Consider the following 15,860-nt stretch of genomic DNA (forward strand, 5'->3'; position numbering starts at 1 on the left):
CAACAGCAAAATGCATTTTCCTCAAACGCTTGTGAAATATTCTCCAAGGTAGAGAATATAGGTCACAGAACAAGTCTTAACAAATTTAAAATGATGTAAATAATTCAACAAAGAGATAGAAACCATAAAAATAAATCATGCAGAAATCCTGGAGCTGAAGAATATAATGACTGCACTGAAATATTCAATAGAGAATTTCAATAGCAGACTCGAAGAAGCAGAATAAACAATCAATGAACTAGAAGATAGGACATTTGAAATTATCAGTCAGAAGCAAAAAGAAAAGAGAATAAAAAAGAATAAGGAAAGCCTACCGGGCTTATGAGAAATCAACAAAGGAAACAATACAGGTATGGAAATACCAAAAGAAGAAAAACAGAAAGGGACAGAAAGTATATTTAAAGCAATAATGGCTAAAAACTCCCCAAACATGGAGAAAAAATAGAAATCCAGCTTCAAGAGGTGCAATGCACTCCAAATAGGTTAAGCCTAACAATGGTTACACCAGACACATTATATTTAATTTTAATAAGTCAAAGACAAAGAGAGACTTTTGGGAGCAGCAAGAGAAAAACACAGTCACATATAAGGGAACGTACCATAAAACTGTCAGAAGATGTCTCAACAGAAACTTTCTAGGTCAGGAGAGAATGAAATGATATATTCAAAATAATTAAAGAAAAAAATTGTCAACCAGAATACTATACTGAACAATTCTGTTTTTCAGAAATGAAGTAGAGATAAAGACTTTCCTGAATAACAACAAAAGAAGGTAAGAGAGTTCATCACTAGACTTGCCTTATAAGAAATGCTACAGGGAGTTCTTCAAGTAGAAATAAAATAATGCTACTTAAATAATAAAAACATAACATTGGTATAAAATCCATTGATAATACTAAATATATATTCAGAGTCACATTCTCTAATAAATTGGTGGTTCATAATTCACTCACAAGTCTAATTTAAAAGTTAAGAAACAGACATAATAAAATTATTCATAACCACAGCAATTTGTTATTGGATACACAGTATAAAAATGAATAACTTGTAATATCAATAACCTTAAATGTGATGGAAAGAGGTAAAAGTATATAAAGTTTAGTTAATGGTAGCAAAGTTAAGTTGTCAGGTTATATGTCAGGTAATGTTATAAATATAAGATATTTTATGTAAGCTTCATCATAACTACAAAAACAACAACATACGGTTGGCCTTTGAACAACATAGGAGTTAGGGGTGCTGACCCCCCAATGCAGTTGAAAATCTATGTTGTTAAAAAAAACACAAGCCCCAAATAGCATCACTTAGGTTAAGGTCCCAAGTCAGTAAACCAAGACAATATTTTTTAAAAAAATTTTTTAAATGTTTATTTTTGAGAGACGCAGAGAGTATGAGACGGAGGGAGGGGGAGGGAGAGAGAGAGAGTGAGATACACAGAATCTGAAGCAGGATCCAGGCTCTGAGCTGCCAGCACAGAGCCTGATGCGGGGCTCAAACCCACGAACTGTGAGATCATGACCTGAGCTGAAGTCGGATGCTTATCCAACTGAGCCACCCAGACACCCCAAACCAAGACAATATTTAACCTAACTCAGTTTCAACCCCCCATAAATGTAACCATTAACTAGTCACCATGAAGATTTCCTGGTCAGTACTGATAGATCCCTTCTGTTCCTCCTAGGAGTGAAATCTTGCCTAAAACAATTAATTCTTTGCTAATAATTTCCATTTTCCTACATCCTTTCTACATTTATTTTTAAAATGTTTATTTATTTTTTAGAGAGAGAATGAGTGTGTGCATGCATGCGTGCAAGTGGGGGAGGGGCAGAGAGAGTGGGAGAGAGAATCCCAAGCAGGCTCTGTACTGTCAGCATGGAGCCCAACATGGGGCTCAATCTCACCAATTGTGAGATCATGAGCTGAGCCAAAATCAACAGTTGGACTCTTAACCAACTGAGCCACCCAAGCCCCTCTATTCCTTTATACATTAAAAAACCTTTCCTTTTCTGTAGCCCTCTGGGTCTCCCCTCTACTTGCTAGATGGGGTACTGCCTGATTCATGATTTTTTAAAAAATAAATTCCAATTAGACCTTTAAAATTTATTTGGTTGAATTTTTGTTATTTGACAGCATATAACATTTGACTCACCCAAAACTTAACTACTAATAGCCTACTGTTGAATAGGAGCCTTACTGATAACATAAATAGTTGATAAACACATATTATGTATTTATATGTACTATATACTATATTCTTAAGATAACATAAGCTAGATAAAAGAAAATGTTAAGAAAATCATAAGGAAGAGAAAATGCAATTATAGTACCACATAGTATTTATGAGAAAAATCCACATATAAGTAGATGTTTATACCTGTGTTGTTCAAGGGTCAACTGTAGTAGTTACACAAAAAAATTATGATAAAAGAGTCAAAATATACTGTCACAAAAAGTCATCAAATCACAACAGAAGACAAGATAAGAAGGAAAGAACAATGGATTTATCAAACAATCTGAAAACAATTAACAAATGGCAATATAAATGAATTAAATTCTCCAGTCAAAAGACACAGAATGACTGAGTAGATAAAAACATAAAACCAAAACCAATAATAACACAGACCCAATGATACACTGTCTACAAGAGACTTACTTTAGCCTTAGAAACACGCATCTTAAAGTAAAGGGATGATAAAAGATATTTCAAGCAAATGGTAACCAAAAGAAAAGAGTGGTAGATATATTTACATCAGACAAAATAGACTTTAAATTTAAAATGGCCAAAAGAGACAAAGAAGGTCATTATATAATGACAAAGGGGTCAATCCATAAGGCAGATATAATAATTGCATATATTTATGCCCCAACATCAGAAAACCTAAATATATAAATCAAATACTAACGGAAATAAAAAGGGAAATAAACAGCAATACCATAATAGTTGGCCCAGGTCTTTAATACCCCATGCTCAACAATAGACGTATCATCCAAAGAACGAATAAGTAAACAACAAATTTTAGTCATACTATAGGTCAAAAGGACCTAAAAGACATCTATAGGATAGTTCATCCATCCATAAGCAGCAGGATACACATTCCTCTCAAGCACACAAGGAACATTTTCCAGGATTGATCATATGTTAGGACACAAAATAAGTCTTAATACATTTAAGAACACTGAAATCACACCAAGAATCTTTTCTCACTGCAATGGTATGAAACTAGTAATCAAACAGGAGGAAAACTGGAAAATTCACAAATGCATGGGAGTGAAGAAAATACTTCTGAACAACCAGTGGATCAAAGAAGAAATTAAAATGGAAGAAGAGTATCTTGAGACAAATGAAAATGGAAACACAATATACCAAAACTTATGAAATGCAGCAAAAGCAGTTCTAAGAGGGACGTTTACAGCAATAAACACATACATCAAGGAAAAAGAAGTATTTCAAATAAATCTATCAACTGAATGAATTAGAAAAAGAACAAATAAGAAGCTAAGTCCAGTTTAGTACAGAAAGGAAATAATAAAGAACAGAAATAAGTCAAGATAACAAGAATAGAAAAGATTAAGACTTGGTTCTTGGAAAAGATAAGCAAAATTGACAAATCTTTAGCTGAACTAACCAAAAGAAAAAAAAAAAAAGAGAAGTCCCAAATAAATAAAATTGTAAGTGAAAGAGGAGAGATTACAACTGATACCACATAAATACAGAGGAACATATGAGATTATTACGAACAACTATATGCCAACAACTGGGCAATCTAGAAGAAGTGGATAAATTCCTAGAAACATACAAACTACCAAGACTGAATCAAGAAAAAAGAAAAAACCTAAAGAGACCAGCAATGAGTAAGGAGATTGAATCAGTAATCAAACCCCTCTCAACAAGGAAAAACCCAAGAGCAGATGGCTTTACTAATGAACTTTACCAAACATTTAAAGAATTAATGTCAATCCTTCTCACCCTGTTCTAAAAATTGAAGCAAAAGAACACTTCTAAACTCATTTTACAAGGCCATTATTACCCTGATACCAAATCCAGATAAGTATACTATTAGAAAAGAAAACCACGGACTAAATCTCTGATAAATAAATAAATATATATACAAAATTCCCAACATAATACTAACAAACCAAATTCAGCAACACATTAATAAGATCATACACCATGACCAAGAGGGATTCCTCCCTGGGGTTCAAGGACAGTGCAACATATGCAAATCAATAAGTGGGATACATTGCATTGGTAGAATGAAAGATAAAAATTATATGGTTATTTCAATAGAAGCAGAAAAAGCATTTGACAAAATTGAACATCCATTTATCATAAAAAAAACACTCAAGAAATTAGGTTTATAGAAATAACACACCTAACAATATAGGCCATATATGAGAGCCCACAAATAACATCATACTCAATGGTGAAAGTGTGAAAGAAATTCTAAGATAAGGAACAAGACAAAGATGTTTACTCTCATTACTTCTATTCAGCACAGTACTGGAAGTTGCAGCCAGGCAGGAGAAAAAAATAAAAGGTATCAGAATTAAACAGGAAGAAATAAAGTTGTTCTATTTCCAGATGACATATTTTATACCTAAAAAATCTTAAAGACCACACACACACACACACACACACACACACACACACACACACACACACACATCTAATCAACAAATTCAGCACATTGGCAGGATGTGCTGCCAGAAGCATTTCTATATATTAGCAATGAATTACCTGAAAAAGAAATAAGGAAAACAATCTTACTTACAATAACACAAACAATAAAATATTTATGAATAAACTTAACCGAGGTGAAAACTCTTTACACTGAAAATTAGAAGACATTGATGAAAGAAATTGAAGAAAACACAAATAAATGGAAATAAATCCTGTGCATTGAATGGAAGAATTTATATTGTTAAAATAGCCAAACAACTCAAAGCCTTCTAAAATTCAATGAAATCCTTATCAAGATTCCAACAGCATTTTTCACATATATTGGAAAAACAGTTCTAAACTGTGTATGGAACCACAAAAGACCCCAAGTGGCCAGCCAAAGCAATCCTGAGAAAGAAACTAAAGCTGGAGGCATCATAATTCCTGATTTCAAACTGTATTACATGCTATAGTAGTTAAAAACAGCAGGATACTGGCATAAAACAGACACAGTGATCAATGGGATAAAATTTAGAATCTGCAAAATAAACCCATGCTTATATGGTTAATTAATATTCAACAAGGAAGTCAAAAATATTCAATGGAGAAAAGACTATCTTTTTAATAAATGGTTCAGGGAAAATTGGACATTCTAAATCAAAAGAATGAAACTAGATCCTTATATCACTCAAATTAACTCGAAATGGAGTAAAGACTGAAATGTTAGTGTTAAAAAAATGAAATTTCTAGAAGAAAATGTAAGAAAATCATTTATTGACTTCAGTCTTGGGAATAATTTTTTAGTTATAACACCTAAAGACAAGCATCAAAGGCAAAAATAAACAAGTGGGACAACATCAAGATAAAAAGGCTTTGCACAGAAAAAAGATCAACAAACTGTAAAGACAATCTACACAAATGGGAGAAAATATACGCAAATGATATATTCTGCTAAAGGGTTAATTTCCAAAATATACAAAGAACACATACAACTCAATCACAAAAAAACAAACAATCCAATTTAAAAATGGGTGTATGACCTAAAATGACATGTTTTCTCAAAGATATTCACATGTCCAAGAGTTACAATATAATAATTAAAAACCCAATTTTCAACAAAGTAAAATCACAAAACATAGAAACAGCAGAACATTGCTCATTCAAAGGATCTAAATAAATTTACAGAAATCATCCCCAAGAAAGCCAAGGCATCACACTTACTAGATAAAGACTTAAAAAACTATTTAAAATATGAGAGGAGGCAAAAATAAAGTAAACCAATTTTAAAATGGTAAAAACCCTGAAGAGACATTTTTCCAAAGAGAGTAACAGGTGCTCAGGATCACTAATAATGAGGGAAATTCAAATCAAAACCACAATGAGATCTCACCTTACATCTGTTAAAATGGTTACCATCAGAAAGACCAGAGATAACAAATGAGAATAAGGAGGTGAAGAAAATCTCCCTGATACACAAATTGAAGGCAGTGTAGTTAGAGGGTTGGTCAGCCCTTTGATATCATTCAGAATGCAATCCAGTTCTTTGAGTAATAAAAAATAATCTTACAAATTATTTCATTATGAGAACAAAAAACTTCTACATAAGTGATTCAAAGCCCACTTATTTTTTTTTTAATTTTTTTACCTCTCTTAGTTACCTAAGAGAGGAGACTACTGATCACTAGTTAACAATTCCAGGAGAGAACCCTAACACTTTTGATCAGTACATCATGGTTGGGAGTCCCCAAGAAAAACCCAATAGTCAAGCACTGGATGGAACAATGTTTTATTGACATAAAGAGACAGAACAAGATGAACTTCACTAGTGGGCATTAGACCCCATACCCAGTGGGCCTCCCCTGGTGGCTTAGGCATGGCAATTGCCCTAAGCATGCATCTCCTGCAACAGTGGAAGGAGCCTTGTCCCTTTCCACAGAAGACAGGTGTAACAGTGGATTGGTCAGGTACCATATGATGCACATCCTTTAAGCAGAGACAAAAGAACATTCAGAAAGTTAAACAAGGAGCAATGTCCTCACTCAAGGTGCTAAGCCTGACACAGGCTGTACGGGTTCTTTATCTCTTTGGAAAAACATGTTCCAGGCTCAAGGTTTATTCTTATGTGGCTGGATGCACATGAGTCTACACACATGAGACTGCCTTTTCCAAACAAGATAAAATATGGAAACACTAATTATTCAACATAAGATTACCTACATTGGGTTGCTTATTACAGAGAACTAAAGCTATTTGGGTTTGTTAATAAACGCGTCTTATGCCACACTGAAAAATTTACTATGAGGAAGAATATACATACTTCCAGAAATTATGAAATTTATTCACAAACTTGCCAGTCTACAGAATGCTGGTATAATAGTCCTTAATAGCTCAATTTTAGTTTTCACTAGAAATTAAAGGACTAAAAATTTGAATCAACATATGCAATTAAAACTACTAGAAATAATAAGAGAAATGACTCTATATAGGGAGAGTAGAATGTATTTTTGTAAGAAAAGGTATGAGGTATGAAAATAAACTTTTGTTAAGGGAAAAGAGTAATTTTGTTCTAAAAGAATGGTCATTTTAGAATGAAAAAAAGGAATGGAAGATTAAAACTAAATGGAAATAGAAAGCAGAAAGTGAGAGAAACATTTTACTTGGTCAAGCTTGTGAGAAATGAATGATTTTATTAAAATATTATAAAATATTTTAAAAATAAGCTTTAATATCAATAGTATACTTATGCAAAATTAAAATGTAATTCTCTTTCATATTTTGAACAGAAAAAGTTATCTTAAACTATTGGTGTGCTCTTTTTAAAATTTATTTATTTTGAGAGACAGCATGAGTAGGGGAGGTACAGAGTGAAAGACAGAGAGAGAGAGAGAGAGAGAAGAGAATCCCAAGCAGGTTCTCACTGTCAGTGTAGAGCCCAACATGGGACCTGATCTCATGAACTGTGAGATCAAGACCTGAGCCAAAACCAAGAATTGGATGCTTAACCAACTGAGCCACCAAGGCACCCCTCTTGGTGTGCTCTTAATAACAGATTATAAAAGGTTGCTCTATACCCTTGTATAATCTATCTTGAAATCAAATATATTGTGTCTTACCAAAATAATTTCTTGTGCTTCATGCTGTCATTACTGGGTCTTTGATTACTTGGGGGAACTAAGTCTCCTCTATTGAAAGATTTTTTTTTTTTGTAAGAGCTAAGATTTTTTACAACTATGTAACTTTTTATGTTTGCCTTAGAAATCTTTATCACTTAAAAAATTTTTATTGTTTATTTATTTTTGAGAGAGACAGAGACAGAATGTGAGTGGGTTAGGGCAGAGAGAGAGGGAGACACAGAATCTGAAGCAGGCTCCAGGCTCTGAGCTGTCAGCACTCGAACTCACGAGCTGTGAGATCATGACCTGAGCCAAAGTCAGACGCTCAACCGACTGAGCCACCCAAGCGCCCCAGAAATCTTTATCACTTTAGTTGGATAGATAACCCAGATGACTTTTAATCAAGTGTTCAAATCTTTTGCTATTTCTTATAAACTTCCCATAATGAAATTCTAAATGAAGTCTTTTTTTATCTCAAATTAACTTTGGGATATTTTGGAGGGTCCCTGGAACATGTCAAAAGTTGTTTTTCTCTTTCCTTATAAAAGAGACATGTTAGACAATTAGGCTAATTTAACATGTCAAATCACATGGGAATGTATGAAATTCCTTAGAATTCTGTTATGTCTGTTATGTCTATGTAGAATTCTGTTATGGTATAACGTTATCAGTCATAATTCTAATTATTATCTTAAAGTTTATGTCAGAAAAAATAAAATTTCCTTATCAATTTCACTGTAATAGGCTCTCATAAGATCTTTAATATTGGCCACTTTTACGTCTTTTGACATTTACAGTTATTGTTTTACTCTCATGCTTTTGCAAAAGTGCTTCCTCTTCAAAGAGATTCATAAAAGGGACTGCCAAGTACAGATTCTGAATAACTTTAATGTCATACCTTGAGCTGGTAATGCCATGAGAATTTTTTGAACTCTAGTGGAGAAACTGATAGATTCATAAAACTTTTAACAAGAATTAACTATATGGAGCACCTGGGTGGCTCAGTTGGTTGAGCATCCAACTCTTGATTTCGGCTTGGGCCATGATCCCAGGGTTGTGGGATCAAGCCCCGCATTGGTTCAGCATGGAGCCTTCTTGGAATTCTCTCTCTCCCTCTGCTCCTCTCCCTGTGTCCCTCTCCTATGCTTGTACACATTCTCTCTCTCTCTATCTCTTTCTCTCTCTCTCTCTCTCTAATAATTTTTAATTTTTTTAACGTTTATTTATTTTTGAGAGAGAGAGAGAGACAGAACATGAACAGGGGAGGGTCAGACAGAGAGGGAGACCCAGAATCCAAAACAGGCTCCAGGCTCTGAGCTGTCAGCACAGAGCCCGATGCAGGGCTCGAACTCACGGACCGTGAGATCATGACCTGAGCCGAAGTCGGACGCTTAACCGACTGAGCCACCCAGGCTCCCCTCTCTAATAATTTTTAAAAAGAATTAACTACATGGAATGGGACTGAAATAACTGATGAGGATGATTATAATTTTTTATGACTTTGAAACACAGCTGTTTCTTCTACATTTTGTTTTCCGTACTTAAGAGGTCCCTTTTCTTCTTTCTTTTAACCTATCTATAACTTATAGCAATTTGGCAAAGCAAACTTTTTAAAACAAAAATGCAATACTGCTGGTTTTTGTACAACATCAGTGTTAGGGGTGCCAACACTCTGCACAGTTGAAAATTCACATATAACTTTTTCCTCCTCTCAAAACTCAACAACTGTGTTTAACATTGTGATTTAAAAGTATAGAAATTACCAAATGACTAGAAGTGAAGGGAAGTTGGAGCAAAGATGCAGGGAAGGCTGGAACAGCAGAGTTCTGGTCTGTTCCCGGCACTCCTCACTCCAGTACCTATGTGAAGCTCATATCATTGAGGTCTTGAACTGAGAAGCACAAAGAAACCAGTTCTGTGAAGGGATTCTTGCCAAAGTGGTGGGTCCAGTCACTGGTCAGAGTTGGCAAGGACCACAGAATAGGAGCTCTTCGGTAGGGAATCTGGGAGAACACCAGGGCAGGATGGCACCAGGCAGAAGAAGCCTGGGCCTTAGAGCAGACAGCAGGAGGGGCGCTGTCCACGGTGCTGACAGTTCTCTGAGGCAGCACCAGGAAACTGGAGGCTCACTGCTTGCCAGAACTTCCTGCAAGCAGAAACTGTACTAGAACCACATAAGAGGGGTCAGGTAGAGCAAGTGACCTAGGGAGATGGTCAAAGGTACTCTGTCTTCTCCTAGACTCTGCTAGGAAAGAGGGTTCCCATATTCCTGGGTAGAAAAGCCAGGAGTAGGTGTCACTCCAGGATCTAGCTTTGCTAACTTTGGGTGGAGATGAAGAGATGTGTAGTGCCTCTTTCTACGAATGTCTTGCATTTATAAAAAATTCATGTGTAAGTGGACCCATGCAGTTCAAACCCCTATTGTTCAAAGGTCAACTGTATTTCTCTCTTTCTCTCTACCTCATCCTTCTATTATCCGGAAATTCTTGAGTATTCTTACTGTACATAACAATATAGACATTTGCGTAAGTTCAGTGAAAATCTGTTCTTATTACAGGACAAATTTGGGCAACTGCTTAGTTTGGCTTCTTAGACTAAGGAAGCTTTTAAAAATTGAATCTAAGTCATTTCCAATTTTAAGAAAACAACATGGACTGTATAAAGACAATCCCTTTAGATATCACCAAAGCTTTAACTGGAATATTATATTTGAGAGTACACATAATAGTACATATACATATACAATAGTATATGTACATATACTATGTACAATACATAATAGTACATATACTATTCTTGCTGCACATATGCAAATAACTAGACCCAGTTTAATAAGACTAGACATGTTTTGCAAACAAATTAGTCTTATTATGATTGTTTTTGGTAGAAATTGGGGTAATTGTAGAGACGAAAAATATTTTCAGTAAAACCTACAACACACCCTAATGGATATCAGATTCTAAACCTGTTCATTGTCTTTGAGGCACTGTTATCCATTTGTAAAATGGAGTGGATACTAAATTATTCTATTTTTCTCCAATATCTGTCTACAACTTTCCAAATTAATGATCCCAACTTTCTTCCACCCTTCTGATTTGGAATTACTAAGAATAAAAACTGCCCTTTTCCCAAAGTCCTCCAAACTGAACTGGATAACTTGATATAAACTTCATAGAAATCAACACAATGGCTCATTTACAGAAAACCATTGTGTCTGATGCTGTGTGGACCACTCAGAACAGTCACTTGAACACCCAATAACATCACCAGAGACAATTAAATTACACAAGAGACGCTTTGAACCCACATCTAGAAGCCTAATGTCTGGAAGTCTTCTCAATTGGCTGCTCTCTCGACTCAGGACCTGATGTATAGTCTGCCCCAATCATTAACTGTTTCCTTGTTTTCACTGAAATATCTCTTATTAAATATCTGATTGCTCACATGGTATAGGTCTAATTTTGGGATCCTACCTGCAACACTGCCTCTTGAAATGAGACATCACTGTTTAACTGAGTTGACCTATTCTCAAGACGAAGGGATGGATTCAATGAGATGAAACAAGCTACCAACTCAACTTCTAGACTGAAAATTCTTGGGGAAATTTCAAAGGAGGTAGATAATAGGTAGTAAATTATGCTACCCCAAAGTATGCCTCTTTGTTTCAAGGATTATTTCAAGCTGATAAGGTGGTTTTAGAAAATAGGATTTGTTTAGATTCCTTACTGGCTAACAAGGAGGAGTCTCTGCCATAGCAATTACTTCCTGCTGTATCTGGTCCAACACCCCAGGTATTGTAGACATTGAAATATGAGAAATTAACAAACAAGCCACTTAGCTAAACAGGTTGATGCCTCTTGTGATATATTCTTTGATTTATCTCATGCCAACTGGTTTGGTTCATGTGTACCCTGGCTAAGGAACATTCTTTAGTCTCTTGCTGGCTAAGGAATATTCTTTAGTCTCTTGCTATTATCCTCCTGATAGTCAGCATGGTAGTCTCCATGGTGTGCTGTATTCTCTCAAAGGTCTTAAATATGTGTCCACAACCATCATCAATACATCAGATGGTCTCATTGCACTTGGAGAAATAGAAAAAAAATGAACAGATGAATAGCAAAACAAACAATTCTTCCGATGTTCCTGACATCATTACCTACAAGTTTCATGAAAGACAAGAACAACTTAACCCTAATGGTAACTAAAAGTAGCACTAATACTAAATTGTTGGTCAGTCTCTCCTGTATGAGAGGATGACCAAAAGGGAGTAATTATTAAAGTATTAACACGAAAAGCCATTGGACTGAGGTAGCTCTGATAACTTGAAAGCCTACACAGGCAAACCAATCACAAGCAACAAAATAGGCTTTTCCAAATAAGGCTAGTAACTACTTAAACTACAATCATTCAAATAATTTCTTTGATGTTCTTTCATATATTCTCTATATAAACCTTGACACTGGATCCTGTCAGTGCTCCTAATAACTGAGGTTTGGTGTTTCCTGATTCCAATTCATATATGCTCAAATCCTTAAAAATTACAAAGTGTTTCAGTTTACCTTTTAATACTAGGAAAGACAGTGGTGAGCTCCTCTCCAATCCCCAATGCACCCACAGTGGCAATGCCCAGAGTCCCAATGTCCCCAGAATGAATGGATCTTGAAGCTCTACTTCTCTTCTCTACACTAGCCCCTCTTTCTGCATCCATACCACACATGTGGGAGCTGCCTAGCAGTCTGTCTGCCCATTCTCCTTTCACAGGGCACATCTGCCTTAGGTTCCTACATATTTTCCCTAGTCTCTCAGGCCTTCTGGGAATTTCTAAGACCTTCTCTTTTTCACTGCAGCTGCTGCTTCCATCCTTCCTCCTTCTTACCCATGCTTCTCAAGGAATCCAGTGGCTCTAATAAAAGCATAGATCTGATCCATCTCTCCTCTGTTAAAAGCTTTTCTTCTATTGATCCCCAGTTGCCCTTAAGGTGAAGAACACACCTCCTACATGGGCCCAAGGCCTCCTCATTAGCCTGTCCTCTTCCTTCTTCCACTCTTTTTCCTTCTTCCTCCTTATACTTGGATCCTCTGGGATCACCTGAGGGCCTCAGTGCTCAGGTCTTTGCATAGACCAGTCCCTCTGCCTGGAGCTCCCTGGCTTTCATATGCCACTGGCCAATAAGGCAGGCACATGGGAACACTCACTCATTTTCATCCTGTTCAATCTAATGAATGACCAAATTAATAAGGAACCTAATGAATAAGCTGAAAGCAAACCACTCAAGACCTTCCTGCAGGTGACAAATTCCGTTTGTCTTCAAGAACAATCACAGGTATTCCAAGAAAGCTACCCAGCCTTGAAGTCTTTGAAATGAGCTTTGGAATAAGTCACTTCAGAGTATCAATTCTGGGTCCATGTCTTCCTATCTGAGAAATCTGAATGAGGCAATGCCAAACCTTAAGGGCATCATTCCTTCCCCTGAGCAGCTTCCTTCCCTCATCTATAAAATAGGGATAATAACATTTACCTGTAGTTGTGAGGAAGATGCAGTGATGAAGCTGTTTTCCTACCTTACTCTTGCCCCCAGTCTGGGCTCACACATTGCCTCCCCCATCCAATCTGTCTGGATTCCTGTGACCTCTAGTTTCAAATAAGATGCAGAACTTGGCCACTCATTATTACCACGCCTACCCTATTGTTCTATGCCACTATCATGTCGTCTGTGGACCTCTGTGCCAGCCCCTCACTGGTCTCTGCCTTTTTGCTCAACTGTGATTCGCTTAAAACCAGTTCCAATCATACACCTCATCTGGTCAAAAACACTGCCCCTGCCTGAACTCCTCACAATCCTGTCTGTCAGCCCTGACTTTCCTGACCACCTCTTTAGAATGGTACCTTTTCATACCCTTACTTTACACCCTCTTTGGGAGAGAGGGGAGGAGACCAACCCCTATTATCTAATCTTTTGCAGCAAACTAGCTTAATTGACACTGAGAAAACACTGGACTCTCCAGACTCCGTTGCATCACCCTAAAATAGGAAAATAGATCCTGTTCCTCTAAGCAGGAGGAGACCAAAGTGGTCAACACATTGCCTGGCACACAATAAGTGCTCAGTTAATGTTTTTCTCACATGTCCTACTTGTGCAAAGAGCCCTTCTTATCCATTGCAGGGTTGAACCGTACCCACATCGGGCCTAATGGCAGAAATATGCATTGGCAGGAGCACTGTAACAGCATGGCACCTGAGGGGGCCCTTTGGACTCATTACCATCCTCTGCAAAGACTGACCCAGAGAGGCTTTCATTCCTTTACAATGCCCATCCGTCTCCCAAGCCCAATGCCCAAGAGAGAAATCACCATCCCTCTGGGCTGTGCCAAGTATCAATGAGGCATAACCTGCTGAGGACAACTCAGAAGTCCCTCCACAGGACAGTGAAGAGGGACTTATTCAGTGGGCATGGTGGCTCCCAGCTCTGCCGGCTTTCCTTAAATGCTAGTGGGCTGGGTACACAACTCCCCAATCATCAGCCTCCATGGAGAATAGAAGGAATCAGAGGCAGTACAGCCTGGGATGCTGCCATCAGGGCACACATGAAGCCTGAGTCTTGCCAGTCCTACCAGTCTCAGTGCCACTTCATCAAACTCTAGATTCCGTCCTCTTTCCAGGAGATTGCAAATGCAAATACGTCCGTACGCTACATGCTGGGGTGCTCCCCACCCCCTGACCCCACGATGATTATGAGGATGACAAAAGTACAATAAATGGGCTCTGGAAACCAAAAAGTGCTATATTGACACTATATTGACAGTCATGCTACTGCTACCACTGAATCAGTAAAGTTTATTCTCAACCCACCAGAGGAGTTGAAAAGGGAACCAAGGCAACCTCTCCAGTCTCTCCAAGCACGAAGATCCACCCCCTTTCCATCAAAGACCATAAGATGCACATCCCAGTTTCCTAAGACAAAGCTTGATCAGGCCAAACTGTTGTGAACGTGCACACAAACTGTAACATGGTCTCCAAGTGGCTGAAGAAAAACCAAAACACTTAGCAGCAGGAGAGCAAAGAACTTTCTAATCGGTGACACTATGACAATGCCTAACAAAAGCAACATGGCAATCTCTGTGGCCCTGTAAAAACAGAAATCATTTGGGTAAAAAACAAAACAAACAACAACCAAAAACCATACAGAGTTTCTAACAACTGCTGAGAAGGAGCTCCTAGTAATCACCTGCCTCTCCAGCTATATAAGGGGCATGCAGGCCACAGATCCAGGCCATGCTGGTGGGGGGACTGAGAGCCATCCAGCAACTCTATGGTGGCACTTTTTCCTCTCCAAAAGGAGAAGTCCCAGGGAACAAATTTTGGGGGCATTCCTTCAGCCTCAGGAACAAGGGGATTGCAGAGGGTCTTATCTTGGGTCTGATCAAGACTGTTCCCACCTCCCCTTTCTCAGAAGCTGGGGTCTACTTGAACCGCTTCATGCTAGCAGTAACCCTGAGGTCAGAGGTGCCCTGAAGAACACCCAGGGTGGGAGGGCTGCTCACGTGTCGACGATCAAGTAGAGATCAAAGGCACCCTCGCAGGTTTTTGGCTTCTCTATCTTGCTCCTGTAGTGCCTGGTGCCCTGGTGGAAGGGTCTCCAGGCTGGGAGGCGGTGCAGGAAGCTCCCTGTGCTCAGCAATGGAGGTGGCAGCAGCAGGAAAAGGAGCAGGAGCAGGGAGAGTGCAGGGCCTGGCACCCAGAGGCTGCTGCTCCCCATTTTCTTAGTTGTCCCTGAGGCCCCACTCTCTCCTGGAGCAGGGGGATCAGCGCTGGCCATGCCTGGCCACCACAGGCTTCTGCCTCATCTGCTGTCTCCCCTTCAACCCTGTGTCCTGGAGCCTTGTTCTCTCAAGCTCTTTCTCCAAGGTGCTCTTAGAGCCTCCACCTGGTACCTGCCCTTTGGGCGGAAGAGGCAAACAGCTGGATCTGGGGCAGTAGTCCCACTACCTGAGTGGCCCTTCCCTGCCCCACAGAGACAGAATTCCCTGTGATGTCCCTTATGATGGACAGGAAGGTTGGCATGGTGACTTTGTGACCTGCAGCTCTG

At 38.2% G+C, this 15,860-nt stretch overlaps 1 protein-coding gene across 4 annotated transcripts in view; it reads right to left on the bottom strand.

Moving 5' to 3' along the window:
- Positions 1–15,795, bottom strand: part of LOC122202384 (anthrax toxin receptor-like) — a 55,084-nt gene extending 39,289 nt beyond the window's left edge. For 3 of the 4 annotated variants that reach the window (XR_006194628.1, XM_042908741.1, XM_042908740.1), the window contains exon 1: positions 15,316–15,795. Coding sequence is in view for 2 of the 4 variants with exons in the window: in XM_042908741.1 (XP_042764675.1) it covers positions 15,316–15,590 (275 nt within the window). In the remaining 2 variants the exon portion in view is untranslated. Of the gene's footprint in view, positions 1–13,292; positions 13,376–15,315 lie in introns of those variants that run through there. The other variant, XM_042908742.1, reaches the window with a different exon arrangement.
- Positions 15,796–15,860: the final 65 nt, after the last annotated feature.

This window comes from Panthera leo, chromosome D2 (assembly GCF_018350215.1).
Source record: "Panthera leo isolate Ple1 chromosome D2, P.leo_Ple1_pat1.1, whole genome shotgun sequence".
NCBI classification, from domain to species: Eukaryota; Metazoa; Chordata; class Mammalia; order Carnivora; family Felidae; genus Panthera; species Panthera leo.